The 27,235-nt window shown below is 43.5% G+C and overlaps 3 protein-coding genes across 6 annotated transcripts in view; 1 reads left to right on the top strand and 2 right to left on the bottom strand.

The window, feature by feature from the left end:
* Positions 1–3,032, bottom strand: part of LOC110973604 (protein sidekick-2-like) — a 69,400-nt gene extending 66,368 nt beyond the window's left edge. For all 3 annotated transcript variants that reach the window (XM_022224523.2, XM_087139060.1, XM_087139061.1), the window contains exon 1: positions 2,243–3,032. In XM_022224523.2, coding sequence (XP_022080215.2) covers positions 2,243–2,387 — 145 coding nt within the window. In that variant the 5' untranslated portion in view covers positions 2,388–3,032. The remainder of the gene's footprint in view (positions 1–2,242) is intronic.
* Positions 3,033–10,089: 7,057 nt separating this feature from the next.
* Positions 10,090–15,311, top strand: LOC110973742 (cytochrome c oxidase assembly protein ctaG-like). Of its 2 annotated transcripts, none has more exons than XM_022224799.2 (5): positions 10,090–10,187; positions 11,638–12,168; positions 12,922–13,077; positions 13,899–14,066; positions 14,654–15,311. In XM_022224799.2, the coding sequence occupies exons 1-5, from the start codon at positions 10,137–10,139 to the stop codon at positions 14,810–14,812; spliced, it is 1,065 nt and encodes a 354-aa protein (XP_022080491.2). In that variant the 5' UTR covers positions 10,090–10,136; the 3' UTR covers positions 14,813–15,311. The 2 variants fall into 2 exon arrangements, with proteins under 2 accessions (XP_022080491.2, XP_022080492.2); XM_022224800.2 differs by having other exon boundaries at positions 10,124–10,309.
* A 647-nt stretch (positions 15,312–15,958) lies between these two features.
* Positions 15,959–27,235, bottom strand: part of LOC110973741 (uncharacterized) — a 32,991-nt gene continuing 21,714 nt past the window's right edge. The window contains exons 10-13 of the mRNA XM_022224798.2: positions 26,653–26,756; positions 23,735–23,959; positions 22,571–23,586; positions 15,959–21,736 (exon numbers count right to left, since the gene is read on the bottom strand). Of these exons, the coding sequence (XP_022080490.2) occupies positions 18,292–21,736; positions 22,571–23,586; positions 23,735–23,959; positions 26,653–26,756 (4,790 nt within the window). The 3' untranslated portion in view covers positions 15,959–18,291. The remainder of the gene's footprint in view (positions 21,737–22,570; positions 23,587–23,734; positions 23,960–26,652; positions 26,757–27,235) is intronic.

The following is a 27,235-nucleotide window of genomic DNA, read 5'->3' as shown; positions in this document are numbered from 1 at the left end:
CAAATATCAGTTTCGTGAAATTCTTGTATTTTGCTACCCCACAAGGTAAAAACTGGCCTTGTGGGGTACTTCCATTGTTCCAGTACCCTACAAGGCCCCATGTATAAGCACAGGTACGTATGTGATGTTATTCAAATTACTCTGCGTAGAAACCATTCTGCTTTGAAGGTCAAAAAGTATCAAACTTTAACTGTCATATTTAGAACTTGTTCTGTCCGATGTTACTATAGCCTAAACAACAAAACTACATGTAACTTTTTTGTTCATCATCTTATTAAGCTGCAAAGCATGGTCTTTCCAGATTGTAACATCCGGTTACTAAGTACCATTCCCCTAGCATAGTAACAGTCACCATGCGTTCTTCACTTTTCACACACAAGTCTCCCTTTAGTGATGTTGTGAATGGAATGATCAGCCCTTGTACGAACAACATTCAAAATTCTGACAAAAATCAGATTTAATCTACATGACTCAGAATCTTCCTATTTTTAACTTGAAGAAACTGTACAATGGTTTCGGTACAGGAGACACCACAAACTGCCTGTATTTCAAAGTTTCCAGCCCTCATCATTGCCTGTTTGTAAGTACATGTGTGTGTACAAATGCACTGCATTAAGGCAATGCCATTCCTTGATCCAACAATATCCTTCCACGCCTGCAGGTGGATTTTAAAGAATCTGGGGATTTTAGGTTTGAAACAATTAATGGAGACTGCCTACACATTTTACCAGTAGAATTTACAAAGTCCTATAGATGCTTTTTCGTCCATTTCCGGTGGCACACAAAAAACCTTTCAGGGAGCAGTTCCTTGAAATTTCAGTTGACGCGGCATTCACCACGAAGAGCATACATGTACATTGTACAAAGGTTATTAGCTCCATGCATTCACTAATCCCTGTTGCTGGATTTTCATTGAGTACCAAGGTCAGCGCACTCATTGTCAGCTTTTAGCTGACTGAAATCCTTTCAGGAATTCAAAAAGCCTCTCCCAACAATTTCATTTTTTGGGGGGGAGGGGGAAGAGGAAGTGTAATCCTGGAGCTCTCATTTTTGGGGGAAGAATTCCACATAAGGATGCCGCTTGACACCCTCTGCAAAAACCCTATGAGACTGGTATGAAATATTCTATGTTTTTTGTACGTGTATCTCAGTATTTTCACTGCTAAATTTGACAGTTTTATGTCAATTTATTTCTTTCAGATGGCTACTTCTAGGTCACTGCAGGAAGAAATTACCGCACTGATGTCCGGATTTCATTTTTAATGCCAGAATCAGAAAACCTGACTTTTAAATTTAGCAGTTTCCTTCAAATCTGATACTCTTCTGGGATGGCCAGGTAAATAATGGAATCTGATCTACTAAGCAATTTTAAATATGATTTTTCTAACAATTCTTTTTTTTAGGGGGAGACTCTTTAGAAGTCTCTTTAGAGGCAGAAATTTTTTGACACTGACAATTTCACTTTTACATGTACAATCTGAACAGCTTTTCTTTTGAAAAGGATCTGATTGCAAAGGATACATTTTTAACTGTTAACAACTTGGCTTTTGCAAGTCAAAATCCCTTCCCCAATTGGTATGACAACAAAACATGCATTTTGAATCAGGCAAATTTTGTACTTATTTAAAAACTTGACAGGTTTTAATCCAATGTGTCATCAGTTGCCAATATCTGGTATCAAAATCATTTCTTTGCAGTGATTTCACCCAAGCCAGAAAGGAACTGAAAGACATATGTTATTCTTTTTTACATCTTCATCAAATACAAACAAAATAAATTCCACATTGGTTATGTAAACCCACATGTACTGACCATAAAAGGTAAATGGTCATTATCATTCTGTATTAAGGCAAACAGCTCCTTTATCTTTGGCAAGGATTGTTAGAGAGGGGGATGTCATTAAAAAGTCAGAAAAACAAAGACTCTACAAATCGCCTCCTTTAACATTTGGACATGGTTAGCGATACTCCAACCATGTCCAAATGTCACGAATCTTCCTGTAGATGTTCAAATGTGCACTGTGCAGGTGATGAAGAAACAAATTTTGTAAACTGGCCACTTAATCATGTTAATAGGCTACTGAAAATTGATGGAAATATTAAACATACCGGTCATGCCGGTACCATCAAAACTCAGATTACATTATGGGCAAATACAACACCAGCAGATTACCATAGGAATGGGTATACAGGAAGTACTTGAATTGAGCCACCAAGTCCTGAGCTGGACAAATTGTGCTTACCGGATGAAGCAATGCAGAAGCAACTGTATAAGAACCAAGCCGTGAGCACCCACGACCGTTGGTTGCAGCAGCTCCTTGAGTTGACACATCTCTGGCATAAAGAATTCTGAGAGAGACCTCGGTTGTTATCACTCGTGTCTGTCATATTTGTATAATAAAGGAAATATTCAAAAGTGTCTCTGACTACTGCAAATGTTTACCGTACACTACAAGTACAAGTCAGGCCGCGCCTCAGCTTACGGGTAACACCAGCACAGTAGACCAGTGACGAGTTTCTCACAACCACCGACCATGCTGACGCGATCACGACTGATTTCAAACGGAAACGATCTGAGAATCGGGCACGATTTCACCGTCTTCAATGTGTTTTCATCAGAGAAGCACTTCTGGCGAACATGTACAAGTTCAGCACATGTTAATGAGCTCCATCAGTTACGGGATTATTTCTCGAAACAAGTTACAACACTAGGCCTACCACTGACTACAGTTTCAATTTCAGTTGAGCATGTGAAATATCATCGGCTGCTGTTCCACACGCATCGAAGCGTGTCGACGACGTCGGTTCACCAACAGGACTTTCAGTTGTGAACTCGTCAAACGTAACTAATTCAATCCTTTTTTACGTTGAAACGAATCAATTCATTCTTTGCTTGGGAACAGCAAAATTGTATTCCTTGTAAATTTCCAGTGAATGTTTTTCTGTCAAGCCAACATGTGTACTGTTCCAGTTGTTCCGTCTGCAGTTCGTCAATTCTAGGCGATGCGCATAGTACATAGACAATGTACAAGTTTTAGTTCTACTCTTGTGGTTAAAATACAATTGTTCGCTGGTAACCATTGCCGTTTGAGCACAAAGCGGCGAGTCCGCGGTACAACAGGTGCCCGCTACATGAATATTCACAATATGTTTAAAAAAAAAACTACTACAGTAGCAGGACTTCCCCGACGCTGAGCTAATTATGAAAACAATGATTCATTAAAATCACCCTGAAACCAAAAGGGATAGTCATGAGTCGATGTCTAGTCTATGTACCCAAGCGTCTACTGATCAGAACTTTCACGATATCATCACTCTTACAAAAAAATTTTCTGGCGAGGGCGCTATTTCCACTCAGTGTAATTTATCACGTCAAAGATTAGATGTTCCAATTCACCAGTTTGCACAGAAAATGTGAGGCACACCCGTCGTCGCATAATGCTCCGGAGGATTTGCCAACCATTGCATTTTTAATCATTTACTTTTGCTGTCACTTTAAAAATACGGCAACTGTTTAATTCTTGTCACACTGTTGTATTTTGGTGTAAGCAGTGGAACTGGCATAGTAAAGCGTGTCAACGTTTATCTTTTCGCGGCACTAACATGGGACTTTTTTATTTGATCTGATAAAAGCTGCTGCACGATTTTCCCATTTCGTTTCTGATAAAATTTCATAATTTCTCAAAGACCTAAACGATTCGAATGCATGGCCGTAGTTTTTTTTTCTTTACCCTTTTGTTTCTTTTTAAAAATATATAAGATGTCTTCCTGTACATCATCGATTTCGTACAGTACTGACAAGCTAGGAGTAGAGGGGCCCGAGTTAGCACCTTGCCATTATTTTGATACGAGACCATGGTCTGACATTTACAGACACACTTCAATGCTTCAATTTTACCACCGTCATACAGACGTGTACCAATTTGAGCAGTTTCTTTCAAGATTCTTGAAAGCAGAAAGGAATCCACTTAGTGTTTCATTTCTTGTCGGCCTCTTTCAAACGTGGAGTTCAAGGGATCAATTTCGATTCAAGCGGCATGGCTTGTTTAAAAAGTTTTACCTCTGTATGTGAAACAACTGCTCCATAATCATATTGGAAGGAACATCTTTGCTCAACTTGAAATCGGAAAATGAATGGCATCTTTAATGTTCGAATGCCTGTGTAAGGAAGCACAAAATAACTGAACGAGCCTCTTGTAAAATTGTAAACGATTCTTTGATAAAAACGAATGTTGGTAGTGCTATCACAAGTGTGTTGTTTCCAACTTCGTACTTATGACGTGTTTTTGTCAACTTTGTTTTCCCGAGGTACTTTTTCCCCAAAGTGCGTTTGTTCAAGGCATATAGTCTCCAGTTCGTTTTTATGAGATCTGCATCTGCTTTTAGAAACAGTCTTCTACGGAGGCATATTGCTGCCAACACGAAAATTTTTTTTATATCGTTTAAACAATTTATTATCTCGTTTAAACGACTTATTATCTCGTTTAAAGGACAAAGCTATCTCGTTTAAACGCGATATCGTTATCTCTTTTTTTCTAATTAAAGCAATGTCATTTAAACGACATAGCTGTCTCATTTGAACGAGATAATAAGTCATTTAAGCGAGATAATACATGCAAGTCGTTTAAACGAAATAAGTAAGGGTGAGAATTATTGGTTACAACTGCAAATACTAACTCTACTGGCGAAATTCAACAAACGCCAATTGGTTCAGGGATGTCAGCTCTTGACCCGTCTTCAAAAATTCCACCCACTCCAAATCAATGAAAACAATTCCCCATATCTGCACCTTCACCTGCGCTGGGCCGTACACAACGAACTACCTCAACACATCGGCCTACTGCTATGGAAAGCAGCAGGGCCCGGTGAAGGTAATTTTATCAACAAAGCCGTGGAACCCCATCATCGAGTGTGACAGACGATGTGTCCCTACAAGTGAACCAGGGTATCCATTTTGGAGAAGGTAAGTTGGTTTGATTCGGTTTGAGGGAGAAAGCCAAAACCAAGGTGAAGACGTGCAGCAGTGAGTCGAGCCTGGGAAACGGCCAAGCACCCTACCGGACCGATTCCATGGGAAGACCCCTTGGCAGAAACATAAGCAACACTTTGAAGACTGTAAGCTGGTGAACCGCTGGGCCAACAGAGAAAGCCAAAATTTTTCTTTGCAGCGAGCAAGCGTCGAAGGTACGGCAGTGAAACGTTCTGGGGAATCTTGCCTAGAGTAGGTGAAGTCACCTACTCTAGTCTGGGTTGATTGGTCTCCTAAAGAAGCAATTCGGACCGGAACTGGCTGAAAATTAGGAAGTGGAATTTTGCCACATGCGTCAGAGAGAAAGAGAGAGAGAGAGAGAGAGAGAAGAAGACATTACAGGAATAATTGGGACAGTCTATTTGTGATTTAGCAGCACTTGAAAATATCCAGAATTGAAAAACATGGGACGTGATCGCCTGGCTGGGGATCATTTCTCAGACGCAATGTGGGAGCAAGCCATCCGCGAAAGAGTGTTCAGAGCCAGACCATTGTTGGTAGATGAAGGCGTTCATGCCGAATGAAGTACAGAGGGTTTCCTCAAAATTTAGGAACAGCAGTATGACAGGCGAAGGAAATACGCCCTTGGGGTAGAAGTGGTTCCAAAAATTCCATATAGGAAGTCAGGGGCGAGTTTCAGGAGAGTTGCAGTAAACTAAAGGAGTCATTCAAGAAGAGCGACAAAGAAGTTCGGGAATGGCTGGAGTGAATGACAAACACGCTTGACACCATGAAAGCAAAGCAACAACGAGACGTGACGCAAGGGATAAAAAGTACAGGCGCAAGGCTACTGATGTGTGCCACTGGTGCAAGAACTGAGGGCACATTGCACGCGAAACTGGACAACGACAGCTAGCTGGCTCAACAGCCCGAGAGACTATAGCTGAAGGAGCAGACAGGCCAACAGACCGGGTGGAGACAGCCTAAAGAGGCAAAACATATAAACAGAGATGAATTGAGACCAAACAGTGACCAAAGAGCTTGCGCAGGATTCTTTGTGTAGGCGTACATCGAGGGAGTCAGTGTGAAATTATTAGTGGATGGGGCGTGAGGGACTCTGTCACGCTGTGAGGTTTTACTTTCAAACAGCCATGGAAAAATGGCCAAAATTGTAGACTGAAGTAGCAGGCGTTCGCAAAGCTGACGGCAGCGGAACAGACACTCTCGATCTCGGCAGGACCTGAGTGGAAGATTAGATTGGCAGCACGACATGCTCAGTTAGTGCTGTGTTTGGTAATACAGAAAAAGTTGGAGGGATCCTGGGTATGGATTTTCTGATGTATAAACTGTCTCCTCAAACTTCCAGTCTCCTGAGCTTATTCTCAAGGATGAGGGAAAATGAAATGAGGGAGATCTGTGTTTGCGAGTAATCATGAGGGAAATCATGAGGGTTCTGTCAGGTCATGAGGAGTTGGTACTGGGGTCCGTGATGGGTGAGAACGTCTGCGCAAGTTTGGACTGATAGGGCCCTCGGATCGGGGTAAAGAGGATGACAAGGGCACGATCGTGGTACGTATTCTCGTTCAGTCGGAAGAGGAGCTGCTCCATGTGCATGTATTCAACCCTGGAAAGGGGAATGTGTCTTACAGCAAGGAAACATGATGGGTGCCAGAAAGGGTTTCCTCTTGCATGGAAATGACGACATGAACAATAAAGAGTTGTCATCGCCTACCGAGTTCGAACGAGCAGTAGTCCCCGTACATCTGATGGATTTGTAAGACCGTAGCATCCAAGAGGTGGAGAGGAAATACCACAGTGAAACAGCTGACCTCTTGTGCAAACACCAAGAGCTTTGGGCGAGAATGGCGCGGACACCGGCAGTACAAACCTGTTTGGATATGAGCTAAATACAGGTGAGGGGCGTCGCAGACGATGTCCACCAAGGCAACAGAAGGAAATAGATTGCAAAGTCAAGGAAATGGTTAGGGAGGGTATAGAGCCATCACAGAGTCCCTGGGCATCGACGACATGAACGATTGTCAGTAGGGTATCTAGGCATTAGAAAAACTCTGACAAAGGTGAAGGCACATTTTACTGGGTTGGAATAACAGTGGACGTTCGATCCATCCTCGGGAGATGTAGTGCCCACGTAAGTAAAAGTCACCCCAATAGATGAGAAGAGCTCCCTTGCAACAGAGAACGGTTGGCGCGCCTGTATAAGGAGAGTGTCACCTTAGACGCATTGGGTCCGTTGCCAGTTACTGAGGAAAGGAACAAGGATATACTTGTGTGGATGACGAACTGAGCAAGTGGATAGAGGCGTATCCAATACCCAATCACACTGCAAAAATAGTGGCAAATAAATTCGCCAAAGAGTTTGTCTGCCTTGGAAGGTGTGATCAAAGTTCTGCACTCTGACTGAAGGAATAATTTTGAACCTCAGGTCTTGAAGACGCGGACAACAACGTATCTGCTCTGAGCGGGAACAAAACATGGCGTGGTTTTGAATGAAATTGACAACCCGTTTGGTACTTACCGAATAGACGGGCAAGTTTATTCGCTGTTTACGCGGAGCACGCTGAGCCTCTGGGCTACAAATTTAACTTGGAATATATGGTCTCACGTGTGCACGCCGAACACGTGCAAGAACTCGGTTGGAAAACTTCGTACAACTCTGTCTTTCTTTCGTTGGTGAGGGCGCACTTCAACTCAAGCGGATAACCCAAAGAGTAATGGGATGGCTGAGCGCTTCAATCGTATCTTAGTAACAGTGGTTTTGTTGATAATAGAACCTCATCATCGACGGCGAGCTTGGGATGATAAGATTCCATGGGCCATGTTAGCCTATCGTGCATCTATTCAAGAGTCCGGCTTGGACGTGAAGTTCGTCTTCTGATGGACTTGACTGTTAATTATACAGCAAACAAATGAACGAAGTACCGAGGACATTGACATGGATTTAATACGCGAAACAACAGTTGAGACTTGTGCACATGACACGCGATTACGTGAAAGAGAGTGCCAGAAGAAAGAAAACCCATTACGATCTGTCAGCGATAAATGGTATGACGTTTTGTGTGGCTCCACAACCTTGCCAAAAGAAAGAGCTTCTCGCCTAAAATAATAGCAATGGTGATGTAAGGGCCCATATCTAATTGGCCAACTCTCTGAAGTCATCATTCGGATAAAATGAAAGAAGCGTGGAAAGATGAGAGTGGTGCATCAATTTCGCTCGAAAATACACTAATAAAGCTAACACGGGTGCCAATGATGGGTAGGGCCCGGGGAAAGCTGAAGCATACGGCGAAGACAGCAGGAAGGACGAAAAAAAGAAAGCTTTTTCATTGCACGTGGAGAGGGACTCAGACCCTGGTCCTCCTGTATGTGGTGGTGGCAACCAACTGTCGAGAGGTCACCCAAGAGGGAGAGACAGCAATACATCTGTCCCCGATCTCGATGCTGTGTGATATGGAGGAAGACCCATCCATTCGTGACGCACCTACCCAGACAACAGGAGGAAAGCCACTACGCCAGTTGATGATATGAAGCAAGAGACGTTGTTAAGCTCAAGGGATGTTTCCAGACAGGGAGAGAAAGGGAATTTCCTGCAGGACCTTCATGATTGATATTTATCAGGGCTTGCGGTGAAGATCGCTGAAGAGGGAAAGACAACCGTATACACAACCGTGTGGGAGCATCGGAGGTCCAGCCACCATCGAGGACGCAGACCCTAGATGAGCAGACCACTAGATTTCGCGGGTTGATACAAGATCAGGACGACTGCATCACAGGAGTTGGGAAAGCTATAACGCACAGCAAGTTGTAGAAGAGCATGGTTGGGAACTTCTCAAAGATTACAGAGACTGTAAGCCGACGTGTCTGCCGATATGGAATGCTGCTGACCGACGACCATCCACGAACCCCGAATACCATGACCAGCAGCAGGTTGAAAATCATTTTGACTGCTGAGTCTGAAAGACGCGCAGGTTTAACACAAAGCACTCTAAGCCTGTGCACGACCACCTGTTCGGCGTGTCGATGCTGATGCCTTAAATTTCGCACAAGTGTGCCGCTCGACGACCACGTGGTGCTGAATGAAAAGGCTACCTCGGTGAGGCTGGGAATTGCCCTGCAAAATGTTGATGTCGAGTGACGTTGAATGAAGATGTTGCGTAACACCCAGCGGACCATAATATTTCTACCATTCTTTTAACGTTTTGACGGGAACTTAAAACATGGTTATGCAAAATGCGTTTACCAAATACAAGTAGCTGTATTTGCCCTATCAAAAGAAGAAAGAAGCAGTGCGGCCAGGTCGTTTCTCCGACCATTCGATTTTCATCAGCGAGGGCAGGGGGATAAGTTTCACCTGAGAAATAATGCCGATGTTCACTTTAAAAATTTATTTATTCAATTTAGGACTTGAAAGCGCTGGTATCTTATGAAAGGTATTCCCATCGTTTTGGGGCAGAGGGAATTATCGGTTTTTTTCACAGATAAAAAAGTGGACTATTTTTAAGACAAACTTGCCATCCCCCTCAGACCCACGAGCTGGATACGCCACTGGTGCACCGTGGGTTTGGGGTTAAAGCCGGAGACGATCTGGCAATCTCAATTCAAGCCCCATTGAAAACAGTGTAAAATCAGCATTTTTTTTTAGAGCTCATTATACATACAACATCCCTGGCGTTTCTGAAACAAAAAATTATATTATTGTCTTCTCCCCAATCTTTTAATTTCTTTTCCATTTTTGGTGGGTTAACCAATAACAATTTTAATTATTCACCCCCCCCAAAAAAAAATCTCTCCCATAAAAGTGGTATTTTAGAAGACTGCATGTGGGCCGAGCTATTTTTCAAGTGGCCCCCTTAAGTGGCACTTAGGACCAATTTAATTCTTTATTCATTTATCCCTTCCGCTCTGAGATGGACATCCAAAAGAACTTTCTTCTTTTTCAAAAGAAGCTGAGGGGTTTCTTTTCATTCTAATAAGCTTAGTTATAAAATCGAATGAGTGGACGGCACCAGTGGCAGCATCGGAGTATATAACATAGCGCCCTCACTTTATAACGCTCACAAAGATTAAAGCCCAGACGCCTCTCAGAGTTGAACAGCGTGTAGTACTACTGTACATACAAGCTTTGTACAGGCACCCGACTTCATATCTTTATGCAATCAAGATCTGTCTTACCAGTACTCAGCGCAGTGAGAGACACATGCGTAAATTTGTGTTTTCCAAACTTTCTCACTTTTAAATGGAAGATCTATATATTTAAGGGTAGTACTTACTCTTAGGATCGTTGTTCATTTCTCTTTCACTTATTTGTAAAGCTTCTTATCGGGTATGTATTCCAAAATTAGGCCTGTGTTAGGCTGTGCACTGCAGTCTAGCGCGTTAGTTGCGGGAAACATCCTACAGCAAGTATGCACTGCACGCAGCAATCCCCAGCACAGCAGGGCCTCCTGGCTGACTGAGCCTTCTGCATGAGCCTTTGCATGGTTTCATTGCAAGATACGGAGCAATTGCAGATTTTTCTGTTATACTGTGACTCGAAATGTCATGAATGTAGGCATAAGCGGCCTTCCGAAAACTGTTTGATTTGTTGTTAGTGCTATGTACATGGTACAACTACAAAAGTATCAAGGCATAGGACCTATGCCATAGCCACGATTATGTAATAGGACCGATTTCATGTCTGAATTATCATTGTCTTTGTGCATGCTTTTATTGGCTTGCTTGGTCAGACAGTCTGTCATTTAAAAAATTGTATTCTTGGAAAAAAAATGTTTCTTGCTTTTTTTAATACAATATCTCAGCAAGTTTTCCATGCTCTTTCAAGAGCCATAAGGAAGTTCTATGTCTTGACAAACGTTCAAACTTTTTGGCCCACAGCTTGTATTGTTAGGTGAAACCTTCACAGTCAAAGATTGCAAAACAATTTTCTGTGACATCTTGTTTTTTTCAGTTTGATTCATTAAATGACATAATTATGAAAAAGCTGTACTCACTAAAATCTGTGAGTTTCCTGCAATTGAATCAGATTCTGAACACACTCAGTCTTAATTTTGTAAGTTTTAGAGCCTGGAAGGCCCTGGGCAGTCTTGATTGGTTTCCTTACGTTGGCACCGTTTAATCATTTAGTAGAGGATACAGCCACAAAGGGCTTAGAGGGTAAATGTGAAATTCTTACCGTCTTCAGTGATCTTGGGACACATGGTCTCCTCTCCCCCCCCAAAAAATGCCAAACATTTTTCGGGGATTGTGTACATGTATTGTGGGTCTTCCCCTCATTTTTGTTGGTCATTTTAATCTTGTAAAAATTAGTTAGGCCCCTTCCCCCCAAAAAATAATTAAATACACTGACCCTATTTGATCAAAATTCTGAATTGTAATTGTGAGAAAGTTTGACTTTCTCACTGATAAACCAGCCATGTAAAGTTGAATCCAGAACCATGTGTTAAATACTGACATAATTTCCCCCAAACTCAAAATCCTGCCCTCTTTACACATCAGTCCTACAGTCATTGAACATGATGTCATAGTCATCTACCTACATGAATCCAAAAGTTAACAACTAGGTCTACGTTCAGGAACAGGGTCCCTGAATACACAATTCCCCATTTTCTTTTAGGTTATAAAGGCTACCTGATTGCTTGTTTTCTGTACTAGGTAAGTGAAATGGCAAGAGGGCTGGGTCGGCTGTTTGTTCTTCCCTTCAACTCAGCTGGTCCATTCTCCAGTTGTCTTCTACGTAGAAACTTCCACAGCTTAGGAAATACAGGAAGACTTTTTATTCGGACCTGTTTAAGTGATGTCCCCAGAAACACATGCATAGCAAGAACCAAAACATCGTGCCTTAAGCAAGGCAATTCAGGTTGCCTCAGTGTGTCAAACATTCTGCTTGGGACACATTGCCGATTCTGCCACGTGTGGAGGAACGATCACAGATCATTTGCTAAAATCTCCTCCTGGGCATCCCCAGCAAGCAGGACACTCCCTGGTGGAGGTTTCAAGTTTGCCTCCCCTGGATTCGTAAGGGCTGCAAATGGTTCGTTGCTGAGGTGCTGTTTGATTTCCAGCGGGCAGAGGGAGGCCTGGCAGCATCGGAACAAGTCTGTGATGTTCTATGGGGTGGCATTGGTCATACTGGTGATAGGGTTCTCATACGCGGCTGTGCCCCTCTACACTGTGTTTTGTCAGGTTAGTATTCCCATCTGAAGTGAGACACGTACCAGGTCAACTTGGATAATTACACATTAACCCTCCTTTAGTTTTACAGCACAAATATGCACAAGTGCCCAAGGTCACGCTCTTGCATGTTGGTGCAGTGCACAACATGACACAGCTGTGCTTCTTTGAGGTGTTTACCAAGTGACCCAAAGAGTGACTTCAGCATAGGAGGGTTTAGACACCTGACCCTCAGTGTTCTATACATTTTTGTCACTGATCACTGCTACTGCTGTGCTATGTTACGCTCCACTACACTCTGAATAATTTTGCTGTTTTTTTGGTCCTTGAAACCATACAGTGAAACTCTTGATATTAACAGAGGTTATTAATAAGGCCAAGAGGTTTTCCAGACAAAATCTGGATGGGTTTGTGATTTACAGCTTGTAATTAACAAATATCCACCTGACTTGACACGTCCCTCTCTCGTCATCAAAGAAGAGACGGACTGGTGGGACGTTTTCCAACTCACCTTGTGCAAACGTGAACAGCGTACATACATGATCAAATGTGCACCACGCCAAAAATGCATGAACCTGTCCATGCTGACGGCGAGTTCCCACCAAAGGACCATCGTTGCTATGTAAAAGCAAGCCATCTTTTGCTCACGCACGGAGCAGACAGAGGAAGAAAATGTTTGTTTTTATAAATTAAGCTGAGAAATGCAGTGACAGCCAGCGACAAATGCATGCATGTTGACAGCTGGCTCTCTTTTATCACTTGCAGGCCACGGGACTCGGAGGTCAAGCCACCAAAGGTCACAACATTGACCTGGTGGAGGACATGTTGCCAGTACGCGGTCGGCCCATCTCTGTCCGCTTCAACGCTGACACGGCCGCCAGCATGCGCTGGAACTTTAGGCCTCAGCAGCTAGAAATCAAGGTACATATGCAGCCATTGACAAAATGTATCATTACATAGCTTGCAGCGCTCAACTATGTTATATTGGACTCGATATCGACCTTCTTCAACCGGATAAAGCCATGATCATACAAGAGCCATCCTTATAAACCTCACCTAACATTTGCAGAAACCCCAAATGACTTATTCTTGAACAAAACGGATCACATCCCATGTACTGTGCTTTTGCCAAGTTTACACAGTCTTGATGCCTTTTGATAGGATTAAGTAGCATCGAATTGTGGCAGGCTGGGCAGTGATGGGTAGGTTTGGTACACTGAACCAAATTCCATTCATTAAAAGGGGGTGTTCATAAGAAAGAGTTTCATTTAAAGTTACAATCTCCAGCGTTTCCATTATCTACAAGGATTATCGGAGAACTTGTTTATTTTCTATATGCACACCAGCCCTTTGTTTCATGGAGACTCTGTAAAAGGATTCCCATTTCAGCTTCTCGATCCAGCTATGAATCCTGCATGCGAACACGTTTATAATGCACACGCTGTGCTGTGATCTTCTCAAATTAACACCCCTAAATTCCATGCAACATTCCAACTTTTTCCTGAAATGCATGTGTAAAAGCCTCACCCTCTAACTGTAGTCCTTTGAAGGAATCCCTCCCTTCAACATCACCCTTTTTCCATGTTATAAAAAACGATTGATGCGTCCCATTTAAATTTTGTCTATTGCTTTTGGGTACCCATATAGTAAAAAAATTCTTCACATTCGATCAAAACTTAAAATGCGTGGAACTATCGCACAAATGTAAGCAGCAATGCTGTAAACCTCTGTTCATTTCGTAGGTTGTGCCCGGAGAGACAGCGTTGGCTTTCTACTCTGCCCTCAACCCCACTGACAAGCCCATCACGGGCATCTCCACTTACAATGTGGTGCCATTTGAGGCTGGCCAGTATTTCAACAAGATCCAGTGCTTCTGCTTCGAGGAGCAGAGACTCAATCCTCGCGAGCAGGTAAACACAAAAGCACACAAAGCCAATTCCATGATGGGTATTGCAATCAGTGTCACAGAGTTATCAATGCTGTCAGAAGCCTACTACAAGTATATGTACATCAGGGGTCATCCAGTCTATCCCATTGCTTCATGTGAACTGGGTTGTTTTCCACCAGCATTGCTGATGCAGTCCTGTTTAACGTATCCAAGTGGGTATCGACTTGTGAATAATCATAAGGTTAAATAAGTTCAGTGTCATTACAGTGCTTGGCCCTTAAGTGCAGTCCTAATATGCAAATGTGATTTGGATCGTGTATTCCATTGGTTAAAGATTGGTCATGCACACTGCATGACTTTGACAAACAGAAACCTGTGTACATGTACATGCATGCATTAAAGCCCATCATTGTGCTATCTTTAGTAGCCAGCAAAGCGTCATTTGCAGAACTGGCTTGATTTGTCACATTTCCCTATTTAAGCTGTTCACTCGATCAGGCCCACTTCCCACTCCTGTTACATTTGCCTCAGCTCATCCATACTTAATCCAAGCAGCTCACAGTTGTGAAGGTTGAACACAGTAATGATGCTTTTTGTTTTCCTCGGTAGGTTGACATGCCAGTGTTTTTCTACATCGATCCGGAGTTTGCAGAGGACCCCAAGATGGCCAAAGTAGACACCATCACCCTCTCGTACACATTCTTTGAGGCCAAGGAGGGACTGGTCTTGCCAGATCCATTCACTAAACCCGCAGAAGCGAAGGCGTGAAAAAAAAGAAAAATAAAACCCCTGCATCCACATTTTCTTTACTAGGTTCATGTGCACTTTCGGTGCTGACGTTTGGATGGCAGGGAAAGCGAAGTTGTTTTCAGGCAAACATGTCACTTTTCTGTCATCTGGACAACCTTATGTATAGGAGACCAGCCCATAATGTTGTGGCTAAGTTTTGTAGGTTTTGGTCAGGGTAAAAAGACTTGGTGAAATTGCATCTAACTAAAGTACGAACATGCATGTCTATCTTAAACTACAATTTAGTAATACGTAATGTACATATTTTTGTTACGGAAACATTCGAGTTAAGTGTTTTTCATGTAGTCATTAAGAAGTATTTTAAAGCCACAAGAAGCCTAAAATCATAATTGTACATGTCGCTGAATCATGTTGATTTAGCTGCACTTGTTCCATTGAATTGTATTTCCGCATAGGAAATTCTATAAAAGTGAATTCCAGGCAGACTTGCGCAATAAAAGTACTTCATAATCTTGTACATTTTTGGTTTTATTGTGTTCTTTGCTTTTCAGGATAACATCGTACCTGTTATTTACTCATGAAGCACAAATTCAACACGATATTAAAATGAACACTACAATAGTGTGACGTATACAGAACCTGGGGAAGCTGAAATCATGTGCAGGTGACTTGCATGTGCCGAAGGAGTCCAGCCAGACATTGCAGGTGTTGAGATGCGGGCGGGGGGGGGGGGGAGCGGAGAACCACCCTGGTGGCACAGGAGTGAAGCAACAAACAAGCCCGACTAACGTAGCCTGGGCCAGGAATTGAACCCAGGACCACAGTGCTGAGAGGCAATCGCTTTTACACAGTAGCCACACAATCTCGGTATTCACACATCTATACATACCCAGAGTTCATGGGAATTCTGGTGTTAGCTATCACAAGGTCTGCTCAAGTCCGAACCACTGCCAAAGTCTTTGAGTTGAAAGCAAGACATTGACATGGGATGTTGAATGCTGAAAGCTGTTGAAAAAAGGACCAAGTGGACATCACAGCTGTCAGCAGTTACTAGAAAAACCGTCCAGTATTAACCCTGGGTATCTCAAATACTTCAGAGCTCCTTGCCTAAAGACGGCCAACTAAAAGAGTACACGTAACAACAAAACAAAAATACAAACTGTATTTCAGTTGCAATAATTTTTTATTCACAATTTTCTTTTTCATACTTTATACAAGAAAACAAAATATTGTATGGTACAACATAATTACTTAAATAGTACAAGAACATAAAATAATAGTACTTCATGCCTTGCATGATTTTCTTGACGTAAAGAATGGCTCAATTTCAACAATATTAAAGGAATGCACTGTGTAAAACACAGCAGCATGGATTTACTATAAAACAAAATGGAAGTTGTGATTGTTAGGACTTCCTGCTGATGACAAATTTGAGGCATAAAGCCTCGCCTTTACAAAAACATCTTCCACAAAAGTCTTGGGACACAACCCCTAAAATTAAAGAGAATGAACATGAAACTATGAAACTGACATTTCTTCAGACTTGTTGCATTTTACACTTGAAGAATGTGACTACTTGTTCGGTAGGAACCTTCAGGTAGTGAGTTGTTGGCGCCATGCGCAGAAGATCCTCACACACAGAAAGTCAATTGGGAAACACCAAGACCACAGCATCTTTCCAAAAACAAAGCTGCCATGATCACCCAAGATCTGCAGGCGTCTTCCCTCTAACAATAATGCACTTGCACAAATTATCAATGCAAAAATTAAGGTGACTACAGTAATCACAGAACCAAGTTCAACTTAACACCCGCTCCACATATATGTATCTGTAACCCCAACAGACCCAAATCATATTTCAAAAGTACAATTTTTTTATACACCATGGGCTAAAAGTACAATAATCAGTTTGGAAAAAAACAAAATGAAAGCAAAATATCTTTTTCTTTTTGGTTGTAGAGCCGACAGGCATTTCATTTTGAGGTCACGGCACATGTTCAAACCATGCCACAGTATTCCAGGATCACTTTTCATCTTACTTTAAAGTACACTGCACGCTTTAGGGGAAGATCAAACCCAGCTGATTGCAGTTTCTTTTGCTTTCCCAATATTTTAATTCAGTTCCTTCCAAACATCAATTATTTTATTTGATGGTAAATATTAAACAATTCCTCGTTCACCAGTTTCTCATGGTTAAATACGACCCACAAGCCAAACAAAAAGAAGAACAGTCATGAGGAAATCAATTCCATTGATTATCAAACCTTCTCAGAGACAACATACAGGTCCGTGAACTCATGCATAAATACTGCGTGTGTATTCAGGATATTTTTGCTTTTGTGAAACCTAAATGATTCAATGTGTCCTTTTCACTTCATGTACCCAAAGAGTACATGCATATTTAACACTTCCTGAAGATTGCGACAAAATACAAAGGAAATGATGTTCATGTATTTCTGTAAACTCTCACAAACGAGCCACTCTTACATACTACAAAAGTGGAGGATTATGCTCTCCCTGCAACTGATAAATATTGGGTTTTTTTTAAGAAACATACTTTCAGTCACACGTAAAGTATCTCTGTAGCTGAATAAAGAGAAGCCCTCCTATACTGAAGATGTTTTTGTCTGTGAGAGGGACAAAAGCCTGCTGTCTGAGAAAACAACTGTACTAGAATTTAGAATGGCCGCCCAAATACTTGAGTCTAGTTCTCGATTTCAGATGTCCATAAAGTGCAGGAAGATGTTGTCCTATGAAAATATATTCGGAAGTGCATGCAGGAACTACACTACATATATCACACAATGCCATTACAAAAAAAATCCTGGTGGTGCATATGTAGCTGAATATGTAGTGGCAATTACTTTGTGAAACGTGTTCCAAGTTCACATTTTGGTTGCATAAACTGCAGCGGATTTTATGAAACTTTACGCAATAGCATAGCTTCGATTGCACCACAATTCCTAAGCATGCTGTGGACGTGAAACACATCAAAAGTATTTTTATGAAAATTAAAAACATTATTGTGTAACTCACACAATCATTTTAGGGAGCGTAAGTTGTGCTAAGCAATCAAGAATGACCATTTGACTAACCAAGTTTGGTTAGGGCTAATCACTGCTTGATTTAACAAGGTTTATGTGGAAAATGTGCTACTTTGCTTGTTTTCTTGAAGTAATGACAAACCTGTTGGCTGTGAGGGAACTTTGAGATTTTCTGCTCAGTTCCAGCAAAGATAAGACGAAAACATTTTCAAAATTGAAGGGTTAATTTAAATCCTGTTTAAAGATACAACTGTCGTATAAGCCGTGATCGTCCTCATCCAAAAAGTTTCATATAATCAAAACATTGCGCAGCGACGCAACTTTTCGCGAAACTGACTGTACGTATATTGCACAAGTATGCCACAATTTGGTGGAACAAGGCTCAAGAGTAGTGCAAACTTAGCTCAGTTTTGTAACATTGGTGCAAACGTTTGTAAAATTGGCAGCTGGTCTTTAGTCCTTGTGCCTGCTCTTCTTCTTTTTGGGCTTTTTGTGCTTGTGCTTATGAGAGGTGGAGTTCTTCTTGGCTTTTTTGCTGGTCTTCTTGTGCTTCTTGTGATGCTTCTTGTGGCGTCGTTTGGTACGCTTCTTCTTGGAGCTTCTCTCCTTGCTGGGGCTGCGGCTGGGACTGCTCTCCTCGCTGGAACTGCTGGAGCTATCTTCCTCCTCCTCACTACTGCTGCTGCTGCTGCTGGGACTGGTGCTGCGACTTGGGCTCCTGCTCTTGCGCTTCTTCGACTCCTGTTTCTCTTTGGCGGGGCTGACCCGCCGCTGTCGTCGCTCAGGGCTTGGCTTCCTCTCCCTGGGTGGGCTGGACCGACGAGGGCTAGGGTGTCGCTCCCGGACAGGACTGCTCCTACGATCTCTGACAGGGCTCCTGATTCGTTCTCGCTTGGGGCTAATGATCCGTCTGTCCCTGTTGTGCATTTCCCTGGCAGGACTAAGTCTTCTCTCCCGGATGGGACTATGGCGTCTCTCCCTGGGGGGGCTGCTCCGTCGTTCTCGAGGAAGGCTGGCATGTCTTCCTCTGCTGGGGCTGGACCTTCTTTCTCTGATGGGGCTAATCTGTCTTCTTTCTCTAATCGGGCTTGGTCTTCTCTCCCTGTGGGCAGGACTTCGATCACGACCCTGGACAACTCTTGTGGGACTAGGCCTCCTTGTTCTTGACGGACTGGGTCTGCTTCCCCGGTTAGGTGAGCGCCGCCTGTCCCTCAGCGGGCTGGTACGTCTGTCCCGTCCAGGACTGCTTCGTCTGTCTTGATGGGGGCTGCTCTTGCGCTCTCTCAATGGGCTCTTCTTCTTAACTGGTGCAGGACTGTGCTTTCTTTCCTTTGCTCTTGGGCTTGGGGCTCTTATGGGACTGATCCTTCGTTTCTTTGGTGGATTTGCTTTGTTCTCCTTAAGCTCCTTATCTTTCTTCTCAGGACTTCCACTCCTGTCTTTGCTTGAGCTGGACCTTCTCTCTTTTGCAGGAGCTTTCTTATCCTCAGTCAGGCTTTCTGGTTTCTTCTCACTGGTTTTAGCATCTTCCTTGTCTACCTCAAGCTCCTCTTCATAATCAGGCTCGAAGTTCTCTTCACTGTGCTCCATGTCAAGGAGTGTCTTTGGCGATGGAGCAGCAGAGGGTCCAGGCGAGGGTTCTGACTCATACTCATCTTTATCCCACCGTGAGACAGGTACTGCAACAGTAATCAAGTCACTGTTTGCACTCTCTGACTGCGTGCTCAAACTCTTTTCCAATGTAGGAATGTTGATTTTACTATCACTAACAGGGATGTTGTCGGCAGTTTTTACGGGGCTGGAATTTTCCGTTTTTATTTTCATTTCCACTGTTTCACTATCTGGTAGAGCCTCTCCCTTTTCCATTGGTTCATCCTTGACTTTGGTTGGCTCTTGCGGGACAGGTAATTCTTCTTTGATGGCCTCTGAAGCATCGGCCTGATCACTTGCTGCTTTCTGTGCGCTCACCTGGATAACATGACGTTGGTCTTGAACGGGTTCTTCCTTGATCTCCTCTTTGACAGGATGGGCACTGGTGTTGCTCACTGCTGTATGGAAGGGACTCCCACCGGGAGAGCTGGTACTGGAGTAACTGGCAATGATTGCTGGCTTGCTGGATGTTTCTTGCTCAGCCTGCACATCTCTGTCTGCAGTTTTTGTTGTCTTGGACTTTTTACTCTTCTTTCCTTCCTTCTTGGAAGCTTTCTTGGAAGCTTTGTTCTGTTCACCATCACTGTCAATCTTAGCCATCTTTGCCTTGGGTTCTTCTGAGGTTGATGCTTGCTCGGTGCTGGTTTCAGATTTACTGGCAAGCTTGCGTTTCTTTTTCTTCTTTTCCTCCTTGTCTTTGCTCTTTTTCTCCTTCGATGTCTTGGTCCCCTCGCCATCCCCAGCTACATTCTGGGGGTCCGAGTCTGATTTCTTGTTCTTCTTGGTTTTCTTGTGCTTAGGGGATTTCACTTTTTTGACAGAGTCTGTGTTCTCTTTTGCCTCTTCAGGCTTTTCAGTGGCAACTTTCTCATCTTTGTTATCATTTTTATTATCTGCTTTGGAGACTTCTGACTTATCCTCCTTGTGCTTGTGCTTCCGTTTGTGCTTGGAAGTTGAATGCTTTCGCTCTCGCCCCTTCTCTTTGTCTTTACTTTTACTTTTCTCCTTCTCCTTTTCTCTGTCTTTGGACTTTTCTTTTTTGTCTCTGTCCTCAATTCTGTCCTGGTCAACCTTCTCTCTATCTCTACTCCTCTCCCGACTATGATCCTTCTCCAAGCTTTTCCTTTTCTCAATGTTTTCTTTGTTGCGGTCTTTGTCTCGCACCTCTCTATCTCTTGACTTTGTTCTATCACCTCTCCTGTGCCTGTCTCGGTCTCGACTGGATCGGTTGGGTCTGTCTTCAGCCTCCCTGAAAGGTGAACGATTTGAACGGCTCCAAGCTTCCCTGTCAAGAGGTGAATCATGTGGTTCCACAGGGGTGAGAGGGGGCCTGTCAGGGTACTCACTGGGGTACTGGTTTCTGTATACGTATTGTTCATCGTGTTCAGGAGGGTAACCAGACTCCCTCATGTCTGGTCTAATGTCTGGTCTAATGTCTGGTCTCATGTCTGGTCTTGGACCAAGATCAGGTCTGAACTCTGCTCTGTAATCAGGTCGGAATTCAGGCCTGCCATCAAATTCTGGACCATAGGGCTGTTCAAATCTGGGAAACCTTTCTTCTGGATAACGAGGATAAGGCTCACTGGGATGGGGTGGAAGCATGAGGGGTGGCGGGTAAGGATGCATTGCAGGAGGTGGTGGAGGATCGTATCTTTGATCATAACGCGGATCATAGCGGGGATAGGGCGAGTGATCTCTGTACCGAGGTGACCTTGTTGCTGGGTAGTAGGGACGAGGGGGCGATCGAGATCTAGATCTTCTCATAAATGGTCTAGGTCTGAGAGGTGCCCGAATCCTTGGGAATGAACGTGATCGTGACCGCCGCCTCCTAATAGGAGAGCGGGATCGGCGTGGGGAGCGGGACCTCCGACGTGGTGACCTGGATCGGCGTGGCAGAGGCCTGCGATTGTCCCAGGATCGGGAACGGGTTCTGCGGTGTGACACACGATGTCGTGACCGGGACCTTGATCTTGACCTCGACCTTGACCTGGACCGTGACCTGGATCGCCGCTTAGCCTTGGTTCTGGATCTGGAACGGGATCGGCTCCGCGAACTGATGACAGAGGAAGATCTTGAGGTTGAGCCCAGAGAGCTGGACCAGGAGCTGCTGCTAGAGCGAGATGACCTGCTGCGGGACCGTGAAGTGGACTGCCGAAGCTTCTGGTCACGCTCATACTCCATCAGATGGTTGGCAAACTCGTCCATAGGGTCCAATCTCTTGGGAGCAACTTGTCTATTGTCAGCTTGTCTGTTAATAAGTTGACAAAAAACCAAATAAGCATATCAAAGACATTACAAATTTATGTGAAGTGATCAGGGTTTCTTTCACAGAAATACAAAAATTAAGAGAAGTTAATTATTTGGGCAACGTTTTTATCAGCTTGATATGTCTGATGGCCTAATGAAATTGAATCTCTTAATCTACGCTAGCAACAATTTAAAAATTCCAAATAAACTTGTATTTAGTTATGGAGCATACAATTTAAAGGTACAGTCCACCATTCGCCAGTTGGGCATTTTTTTCCTTTTCATCAATGTGCTCAAAATTTAAAAGAATAACTAACAACTTACGTGCTGAAGTTTAAGCTCAGTGAATATTTTATGTGCAGAGAAAAACAATGTTTTAGATCCTGATATCAATTACAAATTACCGAGTCAGGTTTGGAATTGAACCCAAATTCACCATCCTGGACACTTTCATTCAGCTGAATGCAGCTTCATAATGTCGGGCACTGAACAGATGAATGATGGCAATTGCAGCACTTATCATGTGAACACTTGCACGGGCTTCACCAAATTAAAATGGACCTACTGACGGCAAGTCCACAAAACGCATCTACAGATGCATTGCCAGATATAGCCTTTTTTTCATTTTTTCCTTCAAAATGACAGCTTACCAGAAAGAATAATTTCATAGACAGTTTAGTCCCATAACCATATCCCTAACCAACTATGCTTTTCAACAATACTTTCGCCCGTTATTTTTTTGATAATTGCAAATGATGGACTTTACCTTTAAAGCATGTGAAACTTACACAAAGTTGGTGTAATTACATAGTATTCAAATGAATGCCAAACTTACTGAAGTCTCTTTTTTTCCTCATAGAACTCTTCCTCTGTCAGTGGTCTATTTCCGGGACCAGCAGGTAGGAATGGTGGCGCTGGCTTGGCTGGAACAGCAGACGGGACTGTTGGTCCAGAAACTAAAGGAGCCCCTTGTAGAGGATGTGCTGGTGGTCTGGCTGGAGGTGCGCCTCCAACAGGTGGACCATTCACACGAGGAGGAGCTACATTCATGTTTGGCAGTGGACCACGAGGTGCTGGTCCCTGGTTTGGGGGAGGGTGCTGGACAGGTGGTGGTAAGCCTCGAGGTGGTGGCAGAGGTGCAGGGGGTCTCTGGTAGTTCGGCTGAGAAGTTGGGCCAGGTGGTGGGCCAAGAGTGGGCCGAGGTGCTTGAGGTGGTGGCCCTGTGAGATGGGGTGGTGGAAGACCTTGGTGTGGGGGTGCTGGCCGGTTCTGAGGAGGGGGAGGTCCTTGGTAAGGAGGCTCCTGGCGGGGTGGACCTTGGTAAGGGGGCCTTGGAGGGGGTGGGCCTTGCTGAGGAGGTGGGCCACGGGGTGGGGGCCCTGAAATAGGGGGACCTTGGAATGGAGGTCCCTGTTGTGGAGGCCTCGGTGGTGGTGGCCTTTGGTGAGGAATCTGCTGTGGAGGTGGTATTGCAGGAGGGGGACCTCTTAGTGGAGGACCTTGATATGGAGGGCCTTGCTGAGGTGGTCCTTGATGTGGGGGACCACGAGGTGGAGGGCCTTGCTGTGGAGGGCCCTGGTAAGGGCCTCCATGGGGTGGTGGTCCATCATGGTGTCTTTGGGGTGGGCCTGAGTAACTGGTTGGAGGAGCTTGGTATCTGGGTCTAGGCTTGTCTTGGTATCTGGGCTCTGGAGGTGGCCCCCCACGATTGTCCACATGATATCTGAGCCCTTGCTGGTCTGTTTGTTGCCTGGGCTGGTATTCTGGTCTGGGAGCCCTGGGGTATTGGCTGTATCTTGGTTCATAGGTCCTTCTGTCTTTAACACTGAGGACTGGGACTTGCTGGGTTACCTGAATTGATCAAAACAATACCCCCAAAAAGAAAAGAAAATACAGTAAGATACCAGGTTTGATGCAATGTGTATCCTTCAAGAAAATATGCTACCAAAACATTTTCTAAGTTGAACCGTCAAAGCTGCACTGAACAATCTGTGTTTACCTGATCTGGCTTTCTAGTCACTGATGTCGTTGTTGCTGCTGACGATTTAGAGGAAGAAGTGGCTTGGGACTGGGGTGTGGAAGGCTTTGTGGTGGGAGGTGCCGCCGTCTGAGCAGGCTGGCTAGGTGGTGGCTGGGCAGGTGCTGGGGGAAGCGGCTTGGGCCTGGCTTGCTTGGGCACTATCTTCTTGGTGAAGCCTGTCTCGTGCTGAAAGTCCAAGGCCGTCTGTAAAACAAGGAGAAGCACTGATTTCTAGTGGTCGGTTTTTATGGTAAGGCAGATCAGGTGAAAGTCCCAGTTCTTAAACAGAGGCAATTACTGGCGCGGCAAGGAGGACTTGCCCTTACTCCTTTTCAATAAATAGGCTGAGTGTGGAAAGACTTATTTCATGCATTATTTCAGAGTCCTGTTGAATCAAACAGGGTCTACCAAAGGGCAAGAAAGCTTTACAATCACTGTGGAGATGGTTGGATAAAGGCGACTGAATCACCTGGCAGCATTTGTTAAACATGTATCTGCAAAGCTATTGCTGGGTGTGCACTCTTCTCAATGGAAAGCTTCAAATTGAATATGATGACTTTGAAACTCTTTCTAGATTACTTTTGCCAGCGGAATCAAACAATGTAATACCGTCATTTCTAAAAGTCTAGAACCAAACATACATAATGCATTAACCACAAGAAAAGCCAAACCGCAATTAATTTGAAATTTTTAATATCTTATCTTTAGTGTGCCCTCCTCTGTTTCTAATGACTTAGACTGAATTTTGTTACCTACGCTGCACGACAGACAAAATGTCATTCAAGACCTGCCTTTATAAAAAAAAATTCACTCAAATGGGTTCATACCACAACCCTGATGTTATGGACTACTATAAAAAGCACTTTATGTAATCATTTCATGAGACAATGTACTGCAGGCCCAGTAACAGAAACATCTACAAAATGCCAGGTGGTCTTCAACTTTTGCAAATGACTGCAACAATGACAGTATGTACAGTCGACTCTCGGTAATATGAGCTCGGGTAAGACGAGACTCTGGTTTTGACAAGCATATTTGCCAGTTCCGACTGAATTGTGCACATTCCTATGAGGGAAACAATGTGTGATACGAGCTCAGATGTTACAAGATCTCGGTTAAGATGAGCTTTTTTTGTCAGTGGCCGAGTGCAAATCTATTGAAATCTGTCTATTTAGCACAAGCTTTTTTGAAAGCAACTTGTCAATCAGCCAGTCCGGTCAATTTTGAAAGGTGCTTCCGTAATTTATACGTGTACAGTAGAACAGCGCTGCAATTTTCCCTCACCGAATCGAGCCGTTTGTGTCCGGTGCTGCAAGAGAGACGAACAATGAGCATTTGCGGTTCCCGTATCCAATGTAGAAATTCTGTGTGGCGGCTCTAGTACCACCGGAACACAAGCGAGTGCTGCCAACAGTGCTACGGTATTTAGGACAGTGGTGAACAAAAGAAATCTTTGTTTGATTCCCTCGCCCCTAAAAAATCCAAAAGACCAAAGTCCCCCCACGAAACTAATAAAAATTGTGTTCCGTAACCAAACACCCGGCCCAAAAAACTGCCCAACCTCCATCTAAAAATCATTACCCGCTCCCCAGTCCCCACTGTAACATGAAAATATCACCCCTTCCAATTTTAACATTTCTATAAATTCTCAATTTAAGAAAATCATGACTGAACCATGGTTTTCAGTCCAAAAATGTTTAAGAAAATAACCAAAAGTTTGGGAGAAAAAAGTGTAACCCTCGCTAATAATTTTTCACCATACCCAAACGCCTTTCCCAAGTAAAATCCGATATTTGCCCTCTGCTGTCCAAACAACCAGTAGCTGGTTATCTCCCATTTTAATGTGCAAAAAGCCAGGTCTGGTGTTGATTACCAACTAAAATGTTAATGTACTTATGTTACGTGCGCGAATGTGGATCTCATCACGGCGTGCGGGGCCGGGGACATGTCGCTCTGAATCGACATGACTGGTGGAAATTCCACTTCCTCCGTTCTTAGATTTTATAATTATTCTTTATTTCAAGTCTTTACTCATTAAACTGTATCTCACTTTCATAAACAAACTTTTTAAAATCAAATTCACGTAATGGAACGATACTATGTGCATTTAAACAAAAAGTTATGCATACTTGTACACATGTACGCTTTACCTATGGTCGATTGGTGATACATACGTCGAGCAGGAAGGCAGCTTTTGCGTAAGACAAGGTCCGGATAATACAAGCTAATTTAGTAAGTCCCAAGGCCCTCGTATTAACGACAGTCGACTGTATATAGCATCAAATTACTAAGGGTACAACACACTTGTTATCATCATCCATGCACACCAGGTCACAAACATTCCAAACACTATCTCAGCTCCCTGGAAAATATAAAACTTGATGCTGCCGTGTTTGGCGCAAACAGCTGTCATCAAACACAACAACCATCTCTACCCTCACAGATACCCATCAATGCCCTTCCGGGTGGGAGTCAAGAGGCAAAAGGGAGTAACGTCACTAGTCAAAGGTCACAGCATGCGACCAGCACCTGATTTACACTCCCAACCCTATATCCCTGAATTGTAAACCTTAGCCACTTGGCCACACGCCTCTTTCGTCGGGTCAATGCTATAAGGTTCTTAAAGAAAAATTGCGCTGTAAGGGCCTTATTGGAAAATGTTGATTAATTAAAAAATAATTGGTTGAGAAGATTGGATGAATTTTAAATATACATGTGTTGGTAAGAATCAAATTTTGAAAATATAACCGTCTGGGATACAGTCTCTTTCACCAAAAAATGTTTATTTTCAGAAGGCCCTAAGCCTATTTTTGAAAATTGTCATGACTGCGTTAAGGACCTTAAAGCACTGAGGCGACGTCCGATGTCCATCACAAGGCCCTTTAAGCAATACATACCTGACGGAGCACTTTATTTGGGCAGAGTGAGTTTGGGGAGACGTCAGTTTCCTTGCATATAGGGCACTGGTGATCATCAGTCTCTAGGAGGTAATCTCTGATGCCTGTGGAAGAAGGGCATTCAAAGAGTAATGCTTTAGTGGGTGGTTGACACAACAACCACTGGTACTTTGGTATGACTAACCCTGCTCCCCTACCACAAAGAGTGCAGAGTAACAACCAATCACACAACTGCTGAGTATAAGGCTGAACAAGCCCTTAAGTTTCTGTAACCAGATTTCGTGAACCTCTTTGAAAGGTTCAGGCAAAAAAAAAAGCATAATAATTGGGGCATTGCACTACCATGCAAATTAATCTTCCGAGTTCATTCCTGGCCTGTGCCTAAACATTACATTTTAGTCTCCAAACCCTGTGCAGTTTGCAAAATGAGTTTCAAAAGAACCCTTGAAATACCAAAATTAACATAAAATTTCTCAGTAAAAAATGTCTAACAACTAAATCTCATCCAAATCAGTGATGAAGTCACATCACTAAAAAAAAGTGGAGGTTAAAGGTTTTAACACATTGTATGAAAATGACAAGT

This window comes from Acanthaster planci, linkage group LG07 (genome assembly GCF_054643075.1).
Source record: "Acanthaster planci isolate LZ-2023a linkage group LG07, COTS_SCS, whole genome shotgun sequence".
Classification (NCBI taxonomy): Eukaryota; Metazoa; Echinodermata; class Asteroidea; order Valvatida; family Acanthasteridae; genus Acanthaster; species Acanthaster planci.
This window is presented reverse-complemented; position numbering and strand designations above follow the sequence as displayed.

Coding starts and splice junctions, on each gene's coding strand:
- LOC110973742 (XM_022224799.2), top strand. CDS start 10,137: ATGCAATCAAGATCTGTCTTACCAGTACTCAGCGCAGTGAGAGACACA. Junction 10,188..11,637: donor GCGCAGTGAGAGACACATGC/GTAAATTTGTGT, acceptor TTTCTGTACTAG/GTAAGTGAAATGGCAAGAGG. Junction 14,067..14,653: donor GACTCAATCCTCGCGAGCAG/GTAAACACAAAA, acceptor TTTCCTCGGTAG/GTTGACATGCCAGTGTTTTT.